We start from the raw sequence: 18,709 nt of genomic DNA on the forward strand, positions 1-18,709 counted from the left end.
AAGCTATTTACTATAAATATTAAATTTAAAAAAACTACTCGGAAATTAGTCACAAAGTTTATAGAATTGTTTTAAAATTTTAAAAATAATAAAAAAATAAATATTCTGTTTATATCTTCTAAAATAATATATATAATTATATAATATATTTTATATTTTGCTATTAGAATTTTAAAGAATTAGAAAAAATATTATTAAAGTATTATTAATACTAGATCTAAATAATAATAAAAATAAAAGATAAAACAGATATTAAATAGTTTATATTATTATAAAAAATAGTTTTAATATAAATATATATATAATAAAAATATAATAGAGTAGAATATAGTAAAGTTATATAATATATTAGTTTAATTTATATCTATAAATCTAGATTTAATAGTTATAAAGATATTAAACCTAGATTATATTCAATCAAATAAAAATAAATAATAATATAATAATATAAAATATTAAGATAGGTTATAAATACTAGTAAAATAATGATACTATAAACTATAAATAATATCTATTAAAAGATATTCTAAAACCCTTTAATAAAAAACTATTTATTTATATAGAAATATATTATTTTTTAAATAATATTATCTAAAAATATTAAAATTATAACTTAATAGAATAAATAGCTTTTATTATTTAAAAAATAAAAATATTTAAAGTTCTTATTTATATATATAATAAAAATATAATACTTAATAATAAATTTCTAATAGAATAAAATAGCTATTTCTTATTATTATTTTCTAATTATAATCAAAATATAATATTTTATTTTATAGATTTTTTAATATTAATAAATTTTATTATAAGTATACAAGCTAAGTTACTAATAAGTTAATAAAATAATAAATTTTAAATATTGTTAAATTTAGTAATTTAAAAATATATAGTCTAGTATAGAATTTCTACTAAATTAAATATAGTTTTTTGGTATTTTTATTATTATTGCTTATATAATTAGCTGTATTTTAATAGTAGAATAAAAAATTTATCGAAATATAGTTAGACTTTTATATAATATATTATTAATATTTTACTAAAAAATAATATTAAAATAATAATTAGACTTAAATTATATATTAGATTTTATAATTTAATTTTCTACTAAAATTCTACAATATTTTAAATAAAATATAATAATAGAAAAAAAAGACTTTTATTAAAAAATAGTAAACAGACCTTAAAAATATTTTAATTTCTTAAAAAGATTTTAGCTAGTTGTTAGTATTCTCGTAATATTAAATATAGATTTATATTTATTATTCTAATAATAAAAATAAAATAAAAAATAATCTTTAATAATACTGAAAAATAAGCAAAATAGAAGTAAAATAAAGTTATAATAATAAGATTAAATAATAATAAAAAAGTTTGTAAGATATAATTATACTATTATTATTAAATATAAAATATTATATTTTTAAAATAAAGTAGTATTAATTTATAAAATATCAATTTAAATTTAATTTAGTTTTACAGCAGTATTACCCGCTATTATTATTTATATTAAATTGATTAGAATTCTAAACAAAATAATAATATTATATTATTTATAAACTATTAAGAATAGCTGTATGTAAAAAAAGTCTAATTATTATAAATAATTTTTAATATTTTAATTTGCTACTTACAAGTTTTTTTATCTTATTTATATAATAATTATAATATCAATAATTTTAATTCTTTTTATATATTTAATTTTATTTACTGGACTATAGAAGGGCAGGGATTAGTTTTAAATTTATTAAACTGCTACTATTCTATACCTAACTGACCCCTTTCCCTTAAGAAAAATATTAATAGAATATATAAAAGTAGACTATATAATAATATAAGATTATATTAGTATTTATACTTCTATTTATTGTAATAGAAAACTATAGTATTAGTATCTATTCCAGAGCTAGAAAATAAAATAAAATTGTCTTAAATAATATATATCTAACTGTTATACAGAAAATAATCGAAATATAATTAGTTTCAAAATAGTTAATTAAAGAATAAATTATATAAAAAATATACTCAGCTTAATAAAAATTATAAAATTTAAATAATAAGTTTATTAATAATAGCAGTGGCTGCTGTATTTAATTACTAAAAATAATATTAATACTATTTATATATACTAAAATAGTTTGATGGTTTCATAATTCTAGAACTAATAATTATTATTTCAAAATAAATAATTTTAAAATTAATATTAATTTTAATTTATCTTAATTAGTCCTACTTCTACTAGAATAAGATTTCTTAGCAGATTATTAAAAATATAATTAGATTGAAAATAACTAATTTTATTAGTTTTTTTCTAATCTAAATACTTAAAAAAATCAGATATAAAACTTTAGCTATTTTATTTAGTATTAAATTTATAATTAAAAAAATTCTTATTTTAATTTTGATTATAAAAATATTTATTATTTTTATTATAATTCCTGCTATAACTATTTTAATATTTTGAAAAAATAGAAAATAATTATTATTATTTTTATTACTTAAACTAAAATTACTAGGATTATTGTTAAATTAATATGAATAATAATTTTTAGAATATTTATTACTAATATTAATATTTTAATATATTAAACATCTCTTATTTTTAATATCTTAATATCTTTTTTTTAAATATCTTATATTTTAAGATAGAAGAGGATTTTTATAATAATAATTATTAAATTAAAATATTTATTAATATATTTTACAGTATCTTTTTTTAAGATATTTATTAATATCTATAAAGTAAGTATTAATATTCTTATTAGTAATATAAATTTCGGATTATAATACTATAATTAAAATATAAAAATCTTCTTAAAAGAATCTTTAAAAAACAGAAGTATTAAAAATAACAAAATAATTAATTAAACTTTTAAATATCTAAACAATAGAACTATTACACAGTTTTTTACCAGAATTAACTTATTTAAAATTTGTTATTTTTAATATGATAATGTTTTTAATTTCGGTTCGATAGTAATATACTGTTGTTATAAATATAATAAATGACATTTATATAAAATTAGATAAATTAAACTAGCTAGATACTTCTAATATTAATAGTTTACTAAAATTAAGAATAAATAAAATAGTACTTAATATAGCTAATAAAAAATATATTCCATCTTTTAGATTTAATAATTTAATTTAGAATTTAAAATCTAACTTATATTTATCTTATTAAATATAACAATTAGATTGATCTGATATAGAGTATATTAAATATAGAAACTAAAAAATAATCTTACTTAAAAATGAATAATTTATAAACTAATCTAGTAGCTATTATAAATTATAATTTTAAAATAAATTAATAATATATAATCAAATATATTTAGTATACTGCAGAATATTATTATTAAGATAATATATAAAATTATATTATATATATAACTAAAATTTCTATAACTAATAGATTAATTTTATAAAATATTTTTATAATCAAAAATTCGATCAGTTCTGTGCTTGTCTTAAATATTTTTAAAAAATAAAAAAAACTATTTATAAATAGTAAGAAAAATCTAATATAATTAATAAATATTATAGTGTGAGCAAGAGGCTCCCGTTGACCCTAAACCTGAAGAACTATTAAGAAAATTTAAAAAACTATTAAAAATATTTATTTATTTAAATTTTATTTAGATCCTATCTAAATTCTATATTAATATAATTTCATATAATATACGCAGTATAAAGCTATTAGTTTTATATTCTAGTTCTTTTACTAATAATATAATAGTCATTCTTTGAATATATATCCGAGGTGTTCTATAATATAATTTAAAGCTATTCTACTAGTTGCCGGTTCAAAATACTATAAATATATTTATAATAATATTCCTGACTATTAAGCTAGTTATATAAGATTTCTATTAGTATATATCTATAAAGCCTGCCTGTATATTCTTTCAGCTAAAACACTAGCTGTTAAGAAAAGAATTATACTATTATAGTATAAGCAAGAGGCTTCTGTTGACTTTAAATCCGAAGAACTATTAAGAATATCTGAAGAACTACTAAAAATATTTATTTATCTAAATTCTGTCTAAATTCTGTCTGAATCCTGTATTAATATAATTTAATATAATATATGTAGTATAAAGCCATCGGCTTTATATTCTAGTCCTCTTGCTAATAGTGTAATAGTTATTCTTGGAATATGTACCCAAGGTGCTCTGTGACATAAAATAATACTACTTTTTTTATAATATTTTAATAATATATAAGATAACCGACCGAACAGCCGTTATTTACAGAATAAAAGGATTTTAAGAATAATAAAAAATAGATAATATTCTAATAATAAAAAATAATAAAAATAAGATTTAAAAGATATAAAAGTAATAATTTCTCAGTATATTTATAACAGACAAAACTTCCGATACAATTAAAATAATAAAAATAAATAAGAAGCTATAGATAATAAAAACACACAAAATTAAATAAAGGTATCTAAAACCAACTTTTTATTTTAATAAAAAATATTAATAATTATAAAAATAAAAAATATTATAACAACCGTTTACTAGAGTATTTAAAAAAGTTAATATAAAGAAAATAAGTAACCGGTTTATTTAAATAAGATCTAAAATTAATATAACTTAATATATTTTTATATATTATAGAACAGAAAGACATAAAATATAAATATTAATAAAAAAGTATGATTTCTTAAATATATTATAAAACAAAATAATTAAGTATATATACTATAAAATATACTACTAACTATAAATAAACTGTTAATAAAAAAATAAATATATTAAAGTTATTTATTTAATAAAGAGTTTAAAAGACTAAAAAATTAAATATATCATTTACAGTAAACTAGACACTAATACCGCAGACAGGAATATGGGAAGGCACAGAGGCCTTAATACACCGAATACTGGAGACAGCAGTCACACTTATAGACTTATTTATAGAACTATTTATTAAATTATTTTTAGAATAATTTATAGAATAGTTTACAGAATACTTTATAAAATAATCTATAAAATCATCTATAGAATAATTTATAAAACAGTTTATTAAAAACAGTTTATATATAAATGAAATATTGAAATATATAACTTAAAGCTAAAATACAGAAATTTTGATAAAGTAAAATTAGCCAGATAAAAATAAAATAAGATTTTTATATAAAAAATATACAAATCTAACTTCAAAAAATTGTTCAAAATCAATAAAAATTTCTATGAACTATAGATAGTATTAATCTATAGTAAAAAATCTAATCCATTTATAAAATTATTCAAATTTTTAAAAATATTAAGAAATTAGACTATAAAACCAAATCCTATAATTTTTATATCTTTTACTAATAGACTTTCTATTTTGGAAGATAGCTCTATAAAAATTATATAAATAAGAAGACTAATTCTTTCCGTATTAAATTAGCCTATTTTAAGAAAATTATACTAAGAATTAAACGAGAAATCGACTTTTTAATTTAAATACCCTTTTTTCTTATATAATAGTAGAGATATATTCTAGTATTCTGTTTTTAATTGTTTGTTTTTTGTTCTTATTAAACTATATATATAAGTTCATATAGGCATTGTTGTTAAAATAGTAAAATCTAAATATTTTTAATTATTGATTCTGCTGTTTTTCAGCAGCTGTTTTCTATACTGTCTATAGAATATTCTTTAGGTTTACTAACTCTCTTTCTTTTCGTCTTCTTGACAATTAATCATATTAATCTTATCATCTTTACATCTATTGTATTCTGCCATATTTAATATTTAAATGTGAAAAGAGTGGTCAGTTTTTTTATTATAATAATTATATATATTATTTAAGTAGTTTTGATCTATTTAGGCCTTATAGTAAGCTAAATGTCACGGTGTGAGCAAGAGGTTCCCGTTGACCCCTGAGAACCACTGAGAACCACTACCTGCCTGAATCTGCCTGAATCTGCCTGAATCTGCCTGAATCCTGTATCGATGCAACCTTGTATAGTGTGCGCAGTGTAAAGCCATCGGCTTTACATCCTTGTCCTTTTGCCAATGGTGCAACGGTTATCCTTTGAATGCGTACCCGAGGTGCTCCGTGACACTAAAGAAGTATATGAAAAATCTGATTTTTTATTAGCTAAACAGCTTACTGTCTTTTGGCCGGTAGTTTAGATAGATGCTTAGATAAATAAATCTATCTCTCTTTATACTCTTCTCACATATCAATCTTTATCCAAGCCATATTTATTGTATTCTACTATAACTTTCTTCTCTTTAACCATCTTAATTATACTTATATTAAAATGTATAATCCTCGCGCATAACAATACCATAACATTACAAGTCAACTAAATTCAAATTCTATAAGTAGTTTTACCTAAAAAAGAAGTCTTTTGTGTTTTACTAAGTTCTGCAATGAAGATATTTCTAATAGAGAAATTAACATCTGCACAAAAACAGGTTTAATAGTATAGTAAGGGTCAATAGAGGGACTAACTTGCTTAGATAGCCGACTTGTTTACTGATTATGTTATTAGAATATCTTATTCTGTATTAGAGCATAATCATATAGTGTCTAAAGGTCTTTGGAGTCTTACTACCTACTATATACGGTTTAGTTGCAGTAATATTCGAGCTACAGCCGCTGTCAATAGCCGTTACGGAGCCGACCTGGCTTTAGCCGGGTGGGGGTTGCCAAGCGATAAGTATTCGCATTGCATTGACTACTCCGTATGCATTCGGGTCGGTTGGTGGAGCAATAAGTGTGATTTCCCATAAAGTATTACACTTCCGTTGACACTTCTCATCAAAACTCTTGGCACCTGACCGCATTTACCATCCTGCCCGTTGATTTAGCCCTCCACTGACTAGGCTTGTTTTAGCACCAACTGCTTATAGCATGTGTAGTTGGCGCCGCGGGCCTCTTGACCCTAATATGGTGTAGTGCCGGGCACAGTTGTCATATCATCCCAAAGCTACTGCGCTCCTACCACTGACATACAGGCTCTCTACATTGTTTTGCCTTCGTTTCCATGTGGAATGACCGAATGAGCTCGTCAAGGCACCTCCATCGCACGTCCACTTTATATTATAGCATTATCGCAAACGCTCCACAAAGCAAGGCAGATACACCTCCCTCTATTCCTGTGTGCTATCTTCTACTGCAGCCTTCCCACGAATGCATATAATTCAGCCTGGAGGCCGCATATTGATAAGACGATGAGCTTGAATCACAGAGACGCAGTCTCATCTGCCGAGGGCGAAGATCAAATTGCGTTGTCCGAAGTGCCCAAGATGCAAAAGTCCAGCACTTTCCAGGTATGACCGCCGGCATGTAACAGACAGTCAGCGCACTTACACCTCAGGACAACTTTCCTGTACAGGCGCCTACTCTAAGTAATAGGATCAAGTGGAGGATTTCGGAACCTGTTGCCGCAGCTTTCGTCGCCGGCGGCGTGGCCGGGGCCGTATCTAGGACCATTGTCTCGCCACTTGAACGTCTCAAGATCCTTCTACAAATTCAAAGTGTTGGGCGAAATGAATATAAACTTTCAATATGGAAAGCGCTGGTGAAAATAGGCAAGGAAGAAGGCTGGAAGGGCTATCTGCGGGGAAACGGGACTAACTGCATTCGCATTGTGCCGTACTCCGCGGTCCAATTCGGAAGCTATAATTTCTACAAGAAAGTCAGTGAGTTCAGCGCTGGTTGTCCAAAGCCCCGGACTCAGTCGCCACATTCCCCTTGAGCATTCTCATGTGAAGCCTAGTACAAGGCTGACTTTACTTGACTCGATCACCTATAGTTCGCAGAGCCTTCTCCCAATACAGACTTGTCCCCTATCCGGCGGCTCATATGCGGAGCTGCTGCAGGGGTTACATCCGTGACGGTGACCTATCCTCTAGACATAGTCAGAACTCGGCTTTCTATCCAGTCAGCCTCGTTTGCAGCACTCGGCCAGCGGGGAGCCGGGGAGCCATTGCCGGGTATGCTTACAACCATGATCCTAATATACAAGAACGAAGGTGGCATAGTAGCATTGTATCGGGGTATAATCCCCACAGTGGCTGGTGTTGCCCCATATGTAAGGACCACATTAACATGACAATTGATAAACTTGGCTTGTGGACTGACAGCTATAGGTTGGTCTAAATTTCATGACATATGAATCGGTTCGCACTTATCTCACCCCCGAAGGCGAAACAACGCCCAGTTCCGTTCGTAAATTATTAGCCGGGGCAGTTTCCGGGGCAGTGGCTCAGACTTGCACCTATCCATTGTAAGAGACCCACACACTACTGTCATCTTCACACACGGGCGGCCTCATACTCACCACTGTTGTAATAGTGATGTTTTACGTCGACGATTTCAGATTAACACAATGTCGGGCATGGGATATCGATACACATCGGTCGTAGATGCTGTGAAAGTCATTATGGCCGAGGAAGGAATACGAGGCCTATTCAAAGGAATCGTTCCCAATCTCCTGAAAGTGGCCCCAAGTATGGCCAGCAGCTGGCTCAGCTTTGAGCTGACAAGGGACTTCCTTGTTAGCATGGGCGAGATATGAGAATACAACCGCCGTGCATCTCAGCGCGTGGACAAAATTTCTTCAGCCCATAAGAAAAGAGATCACCAATGCCACATAAACACAGTGAAGGCATAAGAACCTGTAAATTCTCCTATTGGAACGAGCAGGATCTTATTGATTGATGGGAGTAATTTTTCTAACATACAACATTGTACTCTGTCCGATAATGTCCTGAGGTGCAGAAGAGAAAGACAAGAATACAAAGGTTTCTATCCGTAGATAACATCAACGTCAAGAATACTCCTACGCAGATGAAATTAGCTAAACTATGGGTCTAAGAGCAAGCTAGTACTACAAGAAACACAATTTTAATTACAAGGCATGAGCCAAGGTGGAGGCGGAGCTGTGCATTACACTTAAGTACACGTACTTACGGGCCCGAATAAAGTTATTCACTGACGCTGCCTGGGGCGCCAGGCAGCCAGGCATCAGGTATGACCTGTTACGGATTAGACTAGGGCACAACCCGCACACACCGTCCATCTGAAAATCGTAGACTAAAATCCTGAGCAGCTTCACTTTACCTACGGGTGCGATAGCCAGCTAACCTACAGGTGTCCCATCAGAATCAGCAGCCATGGGTACGTCTCTGAATGCTGCGGACGGTGCATGGTGTCGGCCGCTGAAATTTCATTTTCATGAAACTTGCGATAGGCGTTGCTATCGCTGAAATGTGAACCGAACAAGTACTGATTTTGTATAGGTATCGACTTGGATCGCCACCATGTGCGCGGCACCCACCGCAAGGCGCCCAAGAGCGAGAACGTTTACTTGCAGGTCTTGGTGAAGCTCTATCGTTTCCTCGCCCGTATGACACCAACCACTTCCTGACCATCAGAATACCCAGCAAATGAAGACTGATAAATTTGCTCCATGTCAGGTCGCACGGAATCAAACTTCAACAAGGTCGTGCTCCGTCGCCTTTTCATGTCCCGGATCAACCGCCCCCCGGTTTCCATCTCGCGCATTGTCTCCAACGTTACCGACTCCCACAAGGGCAAGACAATTGTTGTGATCGGAACCGTGACCGACGACAACCGCCTTCTCACCGTCCCCAAGCTCTCGATTGCCGCTCTCCGCTTCACTGCCACTGCTCGCGCCAGGATTGAGAAGGCCGGTGGTGAGACTCTTACTCTCGATCAGCTTGCTCTGCGCGCCCCCACTGGAGCCAACACTCTTCTGCTTCGCGGACCTAAGAATGCCAGAGAGGCTGTCAAACACTTTGGCTTCGGCCCCCACAGCCACAAGGCATGTTATATCGATTCAATGGATTGGACCGGGCTAATACGTTACAGAAACCATATGTGCGCAGCAAGGGCCGCAAATTTGAGCGTGCTCGTGGTCGGAGAAGGTCTCGTGGTTTCAAGGTTTAAAAATAGGGGTCAGGCTCATACTTTCCTTGTTAAGTAGATGCTGCCCAGGTATGCAGGAGAATGTAGCACAACCTCAAACATGTGATCTTGAACCATGGCTAGCGCCCGATTACTTCGTCTCTTGCGCCAGGCTATCTGTTAGTCATGAATAATCAGGTAGAGAAGCTTGAGCGCCACGAAAATGAAAATGGATTAAAACGTTCAATTTTAATGATGGAATTTGTAACAGCATCTCACAAAGGTAGCACCTCATGCTTCCAGCTTTTTCCACTACCTGTTCCGGAATAATCCGCAGCCCTGTGGCCCTGCCCCCGAACTTTATACTTGTAAATGGTCAATCCATCTAAGCCAACAGGGCCTCTCGAGTGGACCTTGTTTGTGCTGATTCCAACCTCCGTACCGAAACCATAACGCATCCCATCTGCAAATCTCGTCGAGGCATTCCAGAAAGCTCCGGCGCTATCAACACCATTCATAAACCGTTCGGCAGTGCTTCTTGATCTCGTGACAATCATGTCGGTGTGTTTTGACGAGTGCCTGTTGATATGGGCAATTGCTGCGTCAAGGCTTTTCCCAGGTGAATCGTCGCCGGGTATAGTTTTCACCGCCAGAATGAGGTCCAAGAACTCGGTCTCGTAATCAGACTCGACAGCGTCCGAAACCAAAGAATGTTGTTGACCGACAATCTTGCTCGACAGCGCTTCTTTCGAAGACGGATCACAACGGAGTGATACTCCTTTAGCTAAGAGCGCCTCAGCAACAGCAGGAAAGATAGTATGGAGTACATCTTCATGCACGAGTAAGGTCTCTAGGGAGTTGCACGCTGCCGGGTAATCGGTCTTGGAGTCTACAATAACCTTCACGGCAACATCGGGATCGGCGTCGCGATGTATGTATGCGGAGCAAAGACCGTCTGCATGGCCCAGAACAGGGATTTTGGTGTTGTCCTGTACGAAACGAACAAGGTCCTTGGAGCCCCTGGGTATAACCAGGTCAATGTAGGTGTTCTGAGCAAGAAGGGAAGAGACAACCTCTCGCGTCTCAACCAACTGGATCGAAGCCTTTGGCACCTGAGTGTGTGCGATAGCCTCTGAAATCACCTTGGATATTGCCATGAAAGACTCAGTAGATTCCTTGCCACCTTGATCGCTATTAGTCCCAGGCGATCTCTGTAAAAAAAGAAGAATAGACATACCTTTCAGAATAGCAGCATTGCCAGATTTTATAGAAAGGGCAGCGATGTTGGCTATCACCTCAGGGCGAGCCTCAAAGATGATTAACAGCACCCCAATGGGGCAGCTGACTTTTTCGAGCGTCAGGCCATCATCCAGTAGTGTCCTCATGGTCACATTCCCGACTTCGCTACGTCAGCTCTTTGATCACATCGCAAGGGAGAGGTCACGTAGTAATTTGGTGGAATTGATACCTGGATCCTGCAAGTCTCTGACACTCAAGATACCCTGAAGCATTTCTTCGAATTTTCCGGGTCGTGACAGATCGAGCCTTTTGAGAACACTTTGGTTGAGAACGCCGGCTTCAACTGCGCGCTCAGCAGCCGCGACATCTCTCGAATTGGCTGCTAGAATATCATTCCGGCTTTTCGCAATGGCTTCGTGGAGCGCTGTCAGAGCGTCATCCCTCTCGGCCCCAGATAGGGTTGCTAAAAGACGAGACGCTATAGACGCAGATTTCGCGATCTCGCCTGGCGAGGAATTTGTGAGGGACATCATAGACCACAATACAAGTGAAGATGCTCAATTTTTACTAATACAGGTTCAGAGCCTGAAGTGAGCCGTCTGGATAGCGAAATCCGGGGTGCAGTTCGAGCCTCTGCCAGACTTCGGTCAGTGAGTCACGGTTAGGACGCTAAAGATACAAGGTACGTAACCTGGAAATAATGCTGCTAACCTAAAGGCCCGTAGTCTGGTGGGGTCCCAGGCGGTGCGTTATGCTCCCTGCCGGATCGCCTGGATCACAACTGGAACTTATTACACAATGTTGAAACATACTCCGTATGTCGAGATTACATCTCACACTCTGAATTGACCCAGCTGCATACAATCTTACTACAGACCCGTTTATCCTCAAGGCGGCATCCATAGCATAACGTCCGTGGGTCACGTCGGCCAAATCCCATATTCAACCTCGGCAGCATCTTCTAGCTAGTGGAGAGCATCATTTACCTTCTTCAACCAGCCCATGCTCATGCTGTTTTGACGCCTCAACCATTTCTCTGGGCATTACCTCTATTGCACCATACATATGAGATTGCGTCAATCATTGAAACCTTGAAAGCCAGCCCTCATTTGGGCGCAGAGGTTACTCAGTCTTCCTCGAGGCATCAAAACAAACCCGATCCGATAGCCTAATCATGGCAGAGTCTGTTGAGCAAATTATTTCTTTATCATCCCATCTGCATTCTCAAAATCGCTTATCTGAAACCGACTATGTAAACCGGGTCCAGGAATTGGTCGCTATTCTCAGGCGATCAAGTCACAGCCTTCTCAGCGAGGCTGTCTTGACTGTAAGCAAAGATATACGCTTCCTCAGAAAGATGACGGGCATATGCGGCCTCTATCAAAGTCTGTACTGATCTGGAGTCTAATTCTGCAAAGGACCTGAATCCCCACGAGCACACTTTACCCTATTTATTCGTGTTGCTCCATCAGATTGACTTGGCACGCAGCAGAACAAGAAGTGCTTTGCCAGACGACATAAAGCCCGGTGGCCGACTATGGTCTCCAGCCGTACAGTTTTTGAGAGAGTTCAAAGGACCTCAAGTTCGTTTTGTGGGCCATGAATGGCGTCAACTTGTGAATATGATTCTAGATGCCGCAGAAGATGACTCGAAGGTGAGTTTCTCTTCTAAATATCCAACCTGTCTTAGGCATCTAACATGCAACAGCCGGTATTAGCAGTCCGCGTGCTGAGTGGCGCAATAATGCGAATTGATCAAAACGTGTGTGAATTCACCTCGTTGCACCCAAGGTTCCTCCGACTGTGCCTGCTATCGCAGTCTTACAGCTATGCATTGCCTGTACTTGATAAACACATATCCAGTAGTCATACAAGCTTGGAGCAGCCTGCCCGGGGTGACAACGGATATATGCTAGCCTCAAAAAACGATGCCAACGATTTTATTGCAGAAGCACCCGACATCTCTTCCAGACTGACACACAAGGATATTGTGCAGTTTTATCTCTATGGTGCCATGATATACATGGCACTTAAAGAGTGGGATAAGGCCTTGCACTGGTTGAGTGTTGTAATCTCTTTCCCTGTTGTCAATTCAGTGAGCAAAGTCATGATTGAAGCATTCAAAAAGTGGGTGCTTGTGGGCTTACTGAGACACGGCAAGGTGAGTTAGCAGCGCGGTCAGGGTGAAACCCTCATTCGAATTTCACTAATCGCTTGAGTTAGCTCGTTACTGCTCCAAAGATAATATCCTCGCATGTTATGAAGATATACCAAGCTGTCGCAAGACCCTATCTTTCCCTCGCAGATGCTTTTGAAAAGTCGGATGAGCAAAGATTGCGCACGGAGGCGGATTTAGGGAAATCAGTTTGGTGTGCTGTGAGTTGATGCATGGGCAACACCTAACACTAGCGAACTTCGCTGATACGTTACCAGGATCTCAATTCTGGCCTTGTTCGCCAGCTTTTGCAGGCCTATGACATGTTTCTTGTACTCAAACTTTGCAGGGTTTTCTCCGCTCTGACAACAAGAGATATCGCAGCAAAAGCGGCGTCTGCAGGCTTGGTCTCATCAGCGAAGATCGAGAATTTGATTGCGTTTCTTGTGATGTCTGGAGTGCTAGGGGCACGACTGTTGCAAAGGCCTTGCGATCTATCTCTCAGCATGTTGCGTTTCCCTAAGTCCATACAGCCTTATTGCAGTCGAAGCAGGACGAGGGTTGGGCTAATGAGGAAAAGCCATGCACTCGAGCTCTTGAGCCACAACTGTAGGGAATGTAACAATGAGTTAAAGATAGGCCGTGAGAACATCGATGTCCTTGTGAGATGCCAGGGGTGGTCTGGTGTTACAGGAAAGGGAGGCGGCAAGGGCAGTATCGATCATGCTGCTTTCGGGGTTGATGAAGACATAATGGGAGATCTTAGCTAGATGTTCGTCATCGTTAAGTAGTAATTTCAAGTATCTATATATGTTGTCAAGGACGAGGGCATTCTAATATTGGTTTGAAATTGTTCGGAACTACTCAACGCAGTAGACACGTTGATTAGATAAGACAAAAATAGTTTAAAATAATCTTTCATTTACTTTAAAACTAATTTTTAAAATGTTCTTCTTCTATAAGATTCTAAAAGACTATATTACATTAAACAAAAGAAAGAAATAATATAATAATATAAATACTAGAATTAAAAGTCCAGTAAATTAGTATTAATCGAAAAATAAACTATTCTAGTAATAAATATAAATTATTATAATTATAAGTATTATAGAATAATTATATTTTTCTATTGATTTTGTTGGCAGGACCGTCATCTACTTGCTCTTTTCTTTCTTCTTTTGTTTTTGGCATACATATATAATGTAATTGGTAAGCGAGTCGGCCATATAAGCAAGTCGGCCATCTTATTAACTATTATTATACTCTTAAAACTATCTTTATACAGATATTAATTTCTCTATCAAAAATATCCCGATTATTCAAAAACTTGGTAGAATAAAAAGGCAGGATTACCTTATAGTTAAGACTATTTAAAAATATTAAATTCTATTAATTTATTATACTATAAAAGTTTTTAATATTTTGTATTTAACTTTTTAAAATTATTTAAATAAATTTATCTATTATAAAAAAACATATACCAACTACTATAAACTAACTTTTTAAAAAAAGAAATTATATATTAAATAAATTATATTATTAGATTAATATAGTATATCTTTAAGATAGTTTTATATTTATACCATAGCTTTAATCTTAATATAAAAATATAGTAAAAAATTAACCGATTTAGTAAACAAAAAATAAATATATAATCTTATTTCCCGGTATTATAATTTCTTAAAAAATCAGTTTACTTCTTAATTTAATTATAAATATATAAAATATAAGAATCCTAAAATTATATAGGTCTGATTTTAATATATATAAATTGTTATTATATTATACAATACCTACTGCTACAGCAGCCTATATCTACTACTATAGCAGCTGCTTCGGGGTCGATACAAATTTGTTAGGATTTTAATCTGAATGCTTATATTATTATATTACTTATCTCTTCTTTTTATATAATATATTATTCTGATATCCTTTAGAGAAGAAGATTTCTTAAGAATTAGTTTTAGAATTAATAAAAAACTATTTTTAACTATTTTACTTATTTTATCTAACCAGTATGTTTACTACGTTAAATAGTTTCTAATAATTTCTAATTCTTTTTATTTTTAGTTATTTAAAAAAAAGTAATATATTATCTGATAAATCTTTATTAGAATTATTTTAAAGTATTTTGTCTATCTTTAAATCATATTATCTAATTCAGACAGATATTTAAAAAGTATAAACTATTATTTATTAATTAAAATAGTTAAAATAATTAAAAAAATAGATTTAAGTATTATAAACAGAATATAAAAATCTTAAATTTTTAATAAAATTATAATAATATTATACTAGCTCGATTTTATCTTCTAAATAAAAAAAGAAAAAAAATTAAACTTAAAAAGTTCTTATTTTTATTTTTTAGTTTAGTTTATAATAGAGAACAAAGTAGATTTATAATTTATTATATATTTTTAAAAAAACTTTTTAAAAGTATTAAATAAAGAATTAAAGAATTCTAGCTATAGTTAACTATTTAGATTTTATCTATCGGTAGAAATAGTATTAATATATTAATAAAAGAATTTTTAAAAAAACTACTAAAATACGAAGAAATTATAAGATTATTTTATTTAATAGACTTTTTTTTATTTAAAATATAGTTATTTTATAATTTAATATTATAAAATAGCTTAAACAGGCCTACCAGCAAACTAATTAAAATTTAAAAAAGTTTTATTTTTATTTAAATATTTTAAAGTATTATTTTAAATCTAAATAAAATAATAAATATATATTAATCTTTTTTTTAAAACTGGTATCGGAACTTAGTCGATATATTTATAAATATATATTAAAATTATTAGATTTTTAAAAGAAAATGGTATCTATTATTACCTATTATTAAAATATATTAAATTAAAAAAAAAACAAGATCTAAAAAACTAAAAATACTATTTAAATAAAACTTTTAGAGAATCCAGATCTTTGCAGTTTAATAATAAGTTTTTTTTATTTAAATTTTTTTAAAATAGAAGAAATTAAAGAGAAGAAACTCTTTATTATTATAAATATAATAATAAATATTATTTAATCAACTGATATTCTTATAAAAATAAAAATAAAACTAAATTAAAACTAATAAAAAAAAACAGTAGTTAAAAAAGTCTTTATATTTTAAATAAATTAGTTTAAAATAGAAACTATTATTTATTTTAATATTTTTATTTACTTTAAAAATATACTTAAAATTTATGCAGACTTAGATTTATATACTAAAATTAATCTTATTAGCTATTAATTTATTTAATAATTTTATTTGAATATAATTTATTTTATAGTTCTATTAGTTGCTATAATTAATTATCTTATTATAAATATTTATAGTATATAAAAAATCTTTATTACTATTATTAATTTAAAAAGAACTATATAATTATTTATAAAATATTATATAATTATTAATTATATTCTAGATCTTTCTAAAAGTCCTACTTTACTTTTAATAATTATTTTAGAAGATCTATATATTTATTTATTTATATAAAATTAATAGTAATAATATAAGATCTAAATATTAAAGATTTTATTTTTTTATAAATTTATAAAAGCTTGCTGAAATCTTATTTATATTTATATTATTATTAAATTTTTAGAGAATATCTGGCTATTAAAAAATAAAGCTTTTTTAAATTATTTATAAATTAAATCTAATAAGATTATATTATTTTTTAAGCTTTAAGATTTTATAAATATATTTTTTTTAATTATTTTTAATAATTTTTTTATAGATCCTCGGACTATACTATTAATTTAAAAAATAATAAAATTCTATTATATAAATTTATTTATTTTTTATTTTAAGTTAAGCTCTAATTTCTTTATTATTATATTAATAAAAATATTTAATTAAAATAAATTTAATTTTTTAAAAGTTTTACAGAAGCTTCTATTCTTTTTATATTAAAAAAAAATAAAGATTTTTAATTATATATAGATTACAGGAAACTTAATAAGATTTTAATTAAAAATTACTATTTTTTATTTTTAATTTTAGAAATTCTAAATAGAATTATAAGAGCCAAATATTTTTTAAACTAGATATTTAAAATATATATTACTAAATTTATATTAAATAAAAAAATAAATAGAAAACAGTCTTTTAAATTTGTTATAAATATTTTAAATATTTAGTTATATTTTTTAAATTAACTAATATTTTGATTATATTTTAAAACTATATTTATTTAGCTTTTTCTAATATATTAAATATGTTTTATATTATTTATTTAAATAATATTCTTATCTTTTTAAAAAACTGTTTTTTTTATATTTTTTTTATTTATATTAAGTATTAGAATATTTATAAAAAGCAGATCTTTATATTAAGCTATTAAAGTATACTTTTTACTAAAATTATATTAAATTTTTAGAATATATTATATTCTTATATATTATATTAATAAATTTTTAATAAATATTTAATATTTTTATATAGCTGATACTAATTATATATTATAAAATCTAAGTATTCTTAAGATTTTGTAATTTTTATTAATATTTTATTAAAAATTATTTTTTAATTATATTACTACTAATCTCTTTTTTAAAAGATATCTAGAATAAAAAGAAGTCTAAAATAATAATATTAATTAATAAAAAAATAATAGTATTTTAACAGCTCTTCTATAATTTTAAAACTATATTTTTATTAAAGTATTTTAATTTTTAACAGAAAATCCGGGTAGAAATAGATATTTTTTAATAAAATATAATAGAAATACTATTCCAGCCAGATAACTATAAAATATACTATTTTATTATATTCTAGTTAAAAAAGTTTAATAATATTAAAACTTATTATTTAATTTTAAATTAAAAGCTTTTTATTATTATTTATTTATTTAAATATTAGTATTAATATCTTAAAAAACTATTATATACTATTAAAATTCTTTTAGATTATTAAAATCTCTAGATTTTTATAAAATAACTAAAGCTGAACAGTTATCAGGCTTAATAATATATATATTTTAATAATTCTAATTTTATTATTTAATATTAGTCCGGTAGATATAATTCTACTAATTTACTATTAAAAATAAAAAAAGATTTAAAAGTTCTGTCTAATATAAAAATTCTAAAATTAATATAATATTAAATAGCTGGTAAATTTCTTATAAAATTATAACTAATTTTAAAAAAGTTCTAGCTAAAATATAATAAAATATTTTTATAAAGAAATTTTAAATTTTATACCTGTCAGTATATATTAAGTTTATTAAAATCTAAATATAATTAAATCAGTATAAAAACAGTTAACTGGATTATTAAAATAAAAATATTTTATAATTTATATATTAATATATTAGTAATATTTTAAGTATATAAATATAAGAATTTATTATATTCTAAAACTATTAAAGTAAGCTTATTTTATAATAAATATATTAGTATATTAGCAGTATTCCGAGTATATAAAAATAAAAACTT

At 29.3% G+C, this 18,709-nt stretch overlaps 4 protein-coding genes across 4 annotated transcripts; 3 read left to right on the forward strand and 1 right to left on the reverse strand.

Annotated features, from left to right (window-relative positions):
- The first annotated feature begins 6,746 nt into the window (after positions 1-6,746).
- BO95DRAFT_447663 (putative mitochondrial carrier protein) lies at positions 6,747-8,744 on the forward strand. The gene is made up of 5 exons (XM_025587681.1): positions 6,747-7,277; positions 7,343-7,645; positions 7,763-8,041; positions 8,100-8,236; positions 8,305-8,744. Exons 1-5 carry the CDS (start codon positions 7,179-7,181, stop codon positions 8,525-8,527), a joined length of 1,041 nt encoding a protein of 346 aa, XP_025437201.1. The 5' UTR covers positions 6,747-7,178; the 3' UTR covers positions 8,528-8,744.
- A 507-nt stretch (positions 8,745-9,251) lies between these two features.
- Positions 9,252-10,126, forward strand: BO95DRAFT_447664 (60S ribosomal protein eL18). The gene is made up of 2 exons (XM_025587682.1): positions 9,252-9,796; positions 9,844-10,126. The coding sequence occupies exons 1-2, from the start codon at positions 9,422-9,424 to the stop codon at positions 9,919-9,921; spliced, it is 453 nt and encodes a 150-aa protein (XP_025437202.1). The 5' UTR covers positions 9,252-9,421; the 3' UTR covers positions 9,922-10,126.
- Positions 10,063-11,782, reverse strand: BO95DRAFT_424277 (glutamate-5-semialdehyde dehydrogenase). The gene is made up of 3 exons (XM_025584665.1): positions 11,348-11,782; positions 11,117-11,278; positions 10,063-11,062 (listed from the first exon to the last, which is right to left on the reverse strand). The coding sequence occupies exons 1-3, from the start codon at positions 11,649-11,651 to the stop codon at positions 10,155-10,157; spliced, it is 1,374 nt and encodes a 457-aa protein (XP_025437203.1). The 5' UTR covers positions 11,652-11,782; the 3' UTR covers positions 10,063-10,154.
- A 510-nt stretch (positions 11,783-12,292) lies between these two features.
- Positions 12,293-14,043, forward strand: BO95DRAFT_374960 (putative COP9 subunit 3; the record flags this gene model as incomplete). The annotated part of the gene is made up of 5 exons (XM_025583124.1): positions 12,293-12,445; positions 12,537-12,773; positions 12,827-13,279; positions 13,342-13,494; positions 13,552-14,043. 5 exons carry the CDS (start codon positions 12,293-12,295, stop codon positions 14,041-14,043), a joined length of 1,488 nt encoding a protein of 495 aa, XP_025437204.1.
- Between the last annotated feature and the right edge of the window lie 4,666 nt (positions 14,044-18,709).

Source organism: Aspergillus brunneoviolaceus (genome assembly GCF_003184695.1).
Source record: "Aspergillus brunneoviolaceus CBS 621.78 unplaced genomic scaffold BO95scaffold_94, whole genome shotgun sequence".
NCBI lineage: Eukaryota > Fungi > Ascomycota > Eurotiomycetes > Eurotiales > Aspergillaceae > Aspergillus > Aspergillus brunneoviolaceus.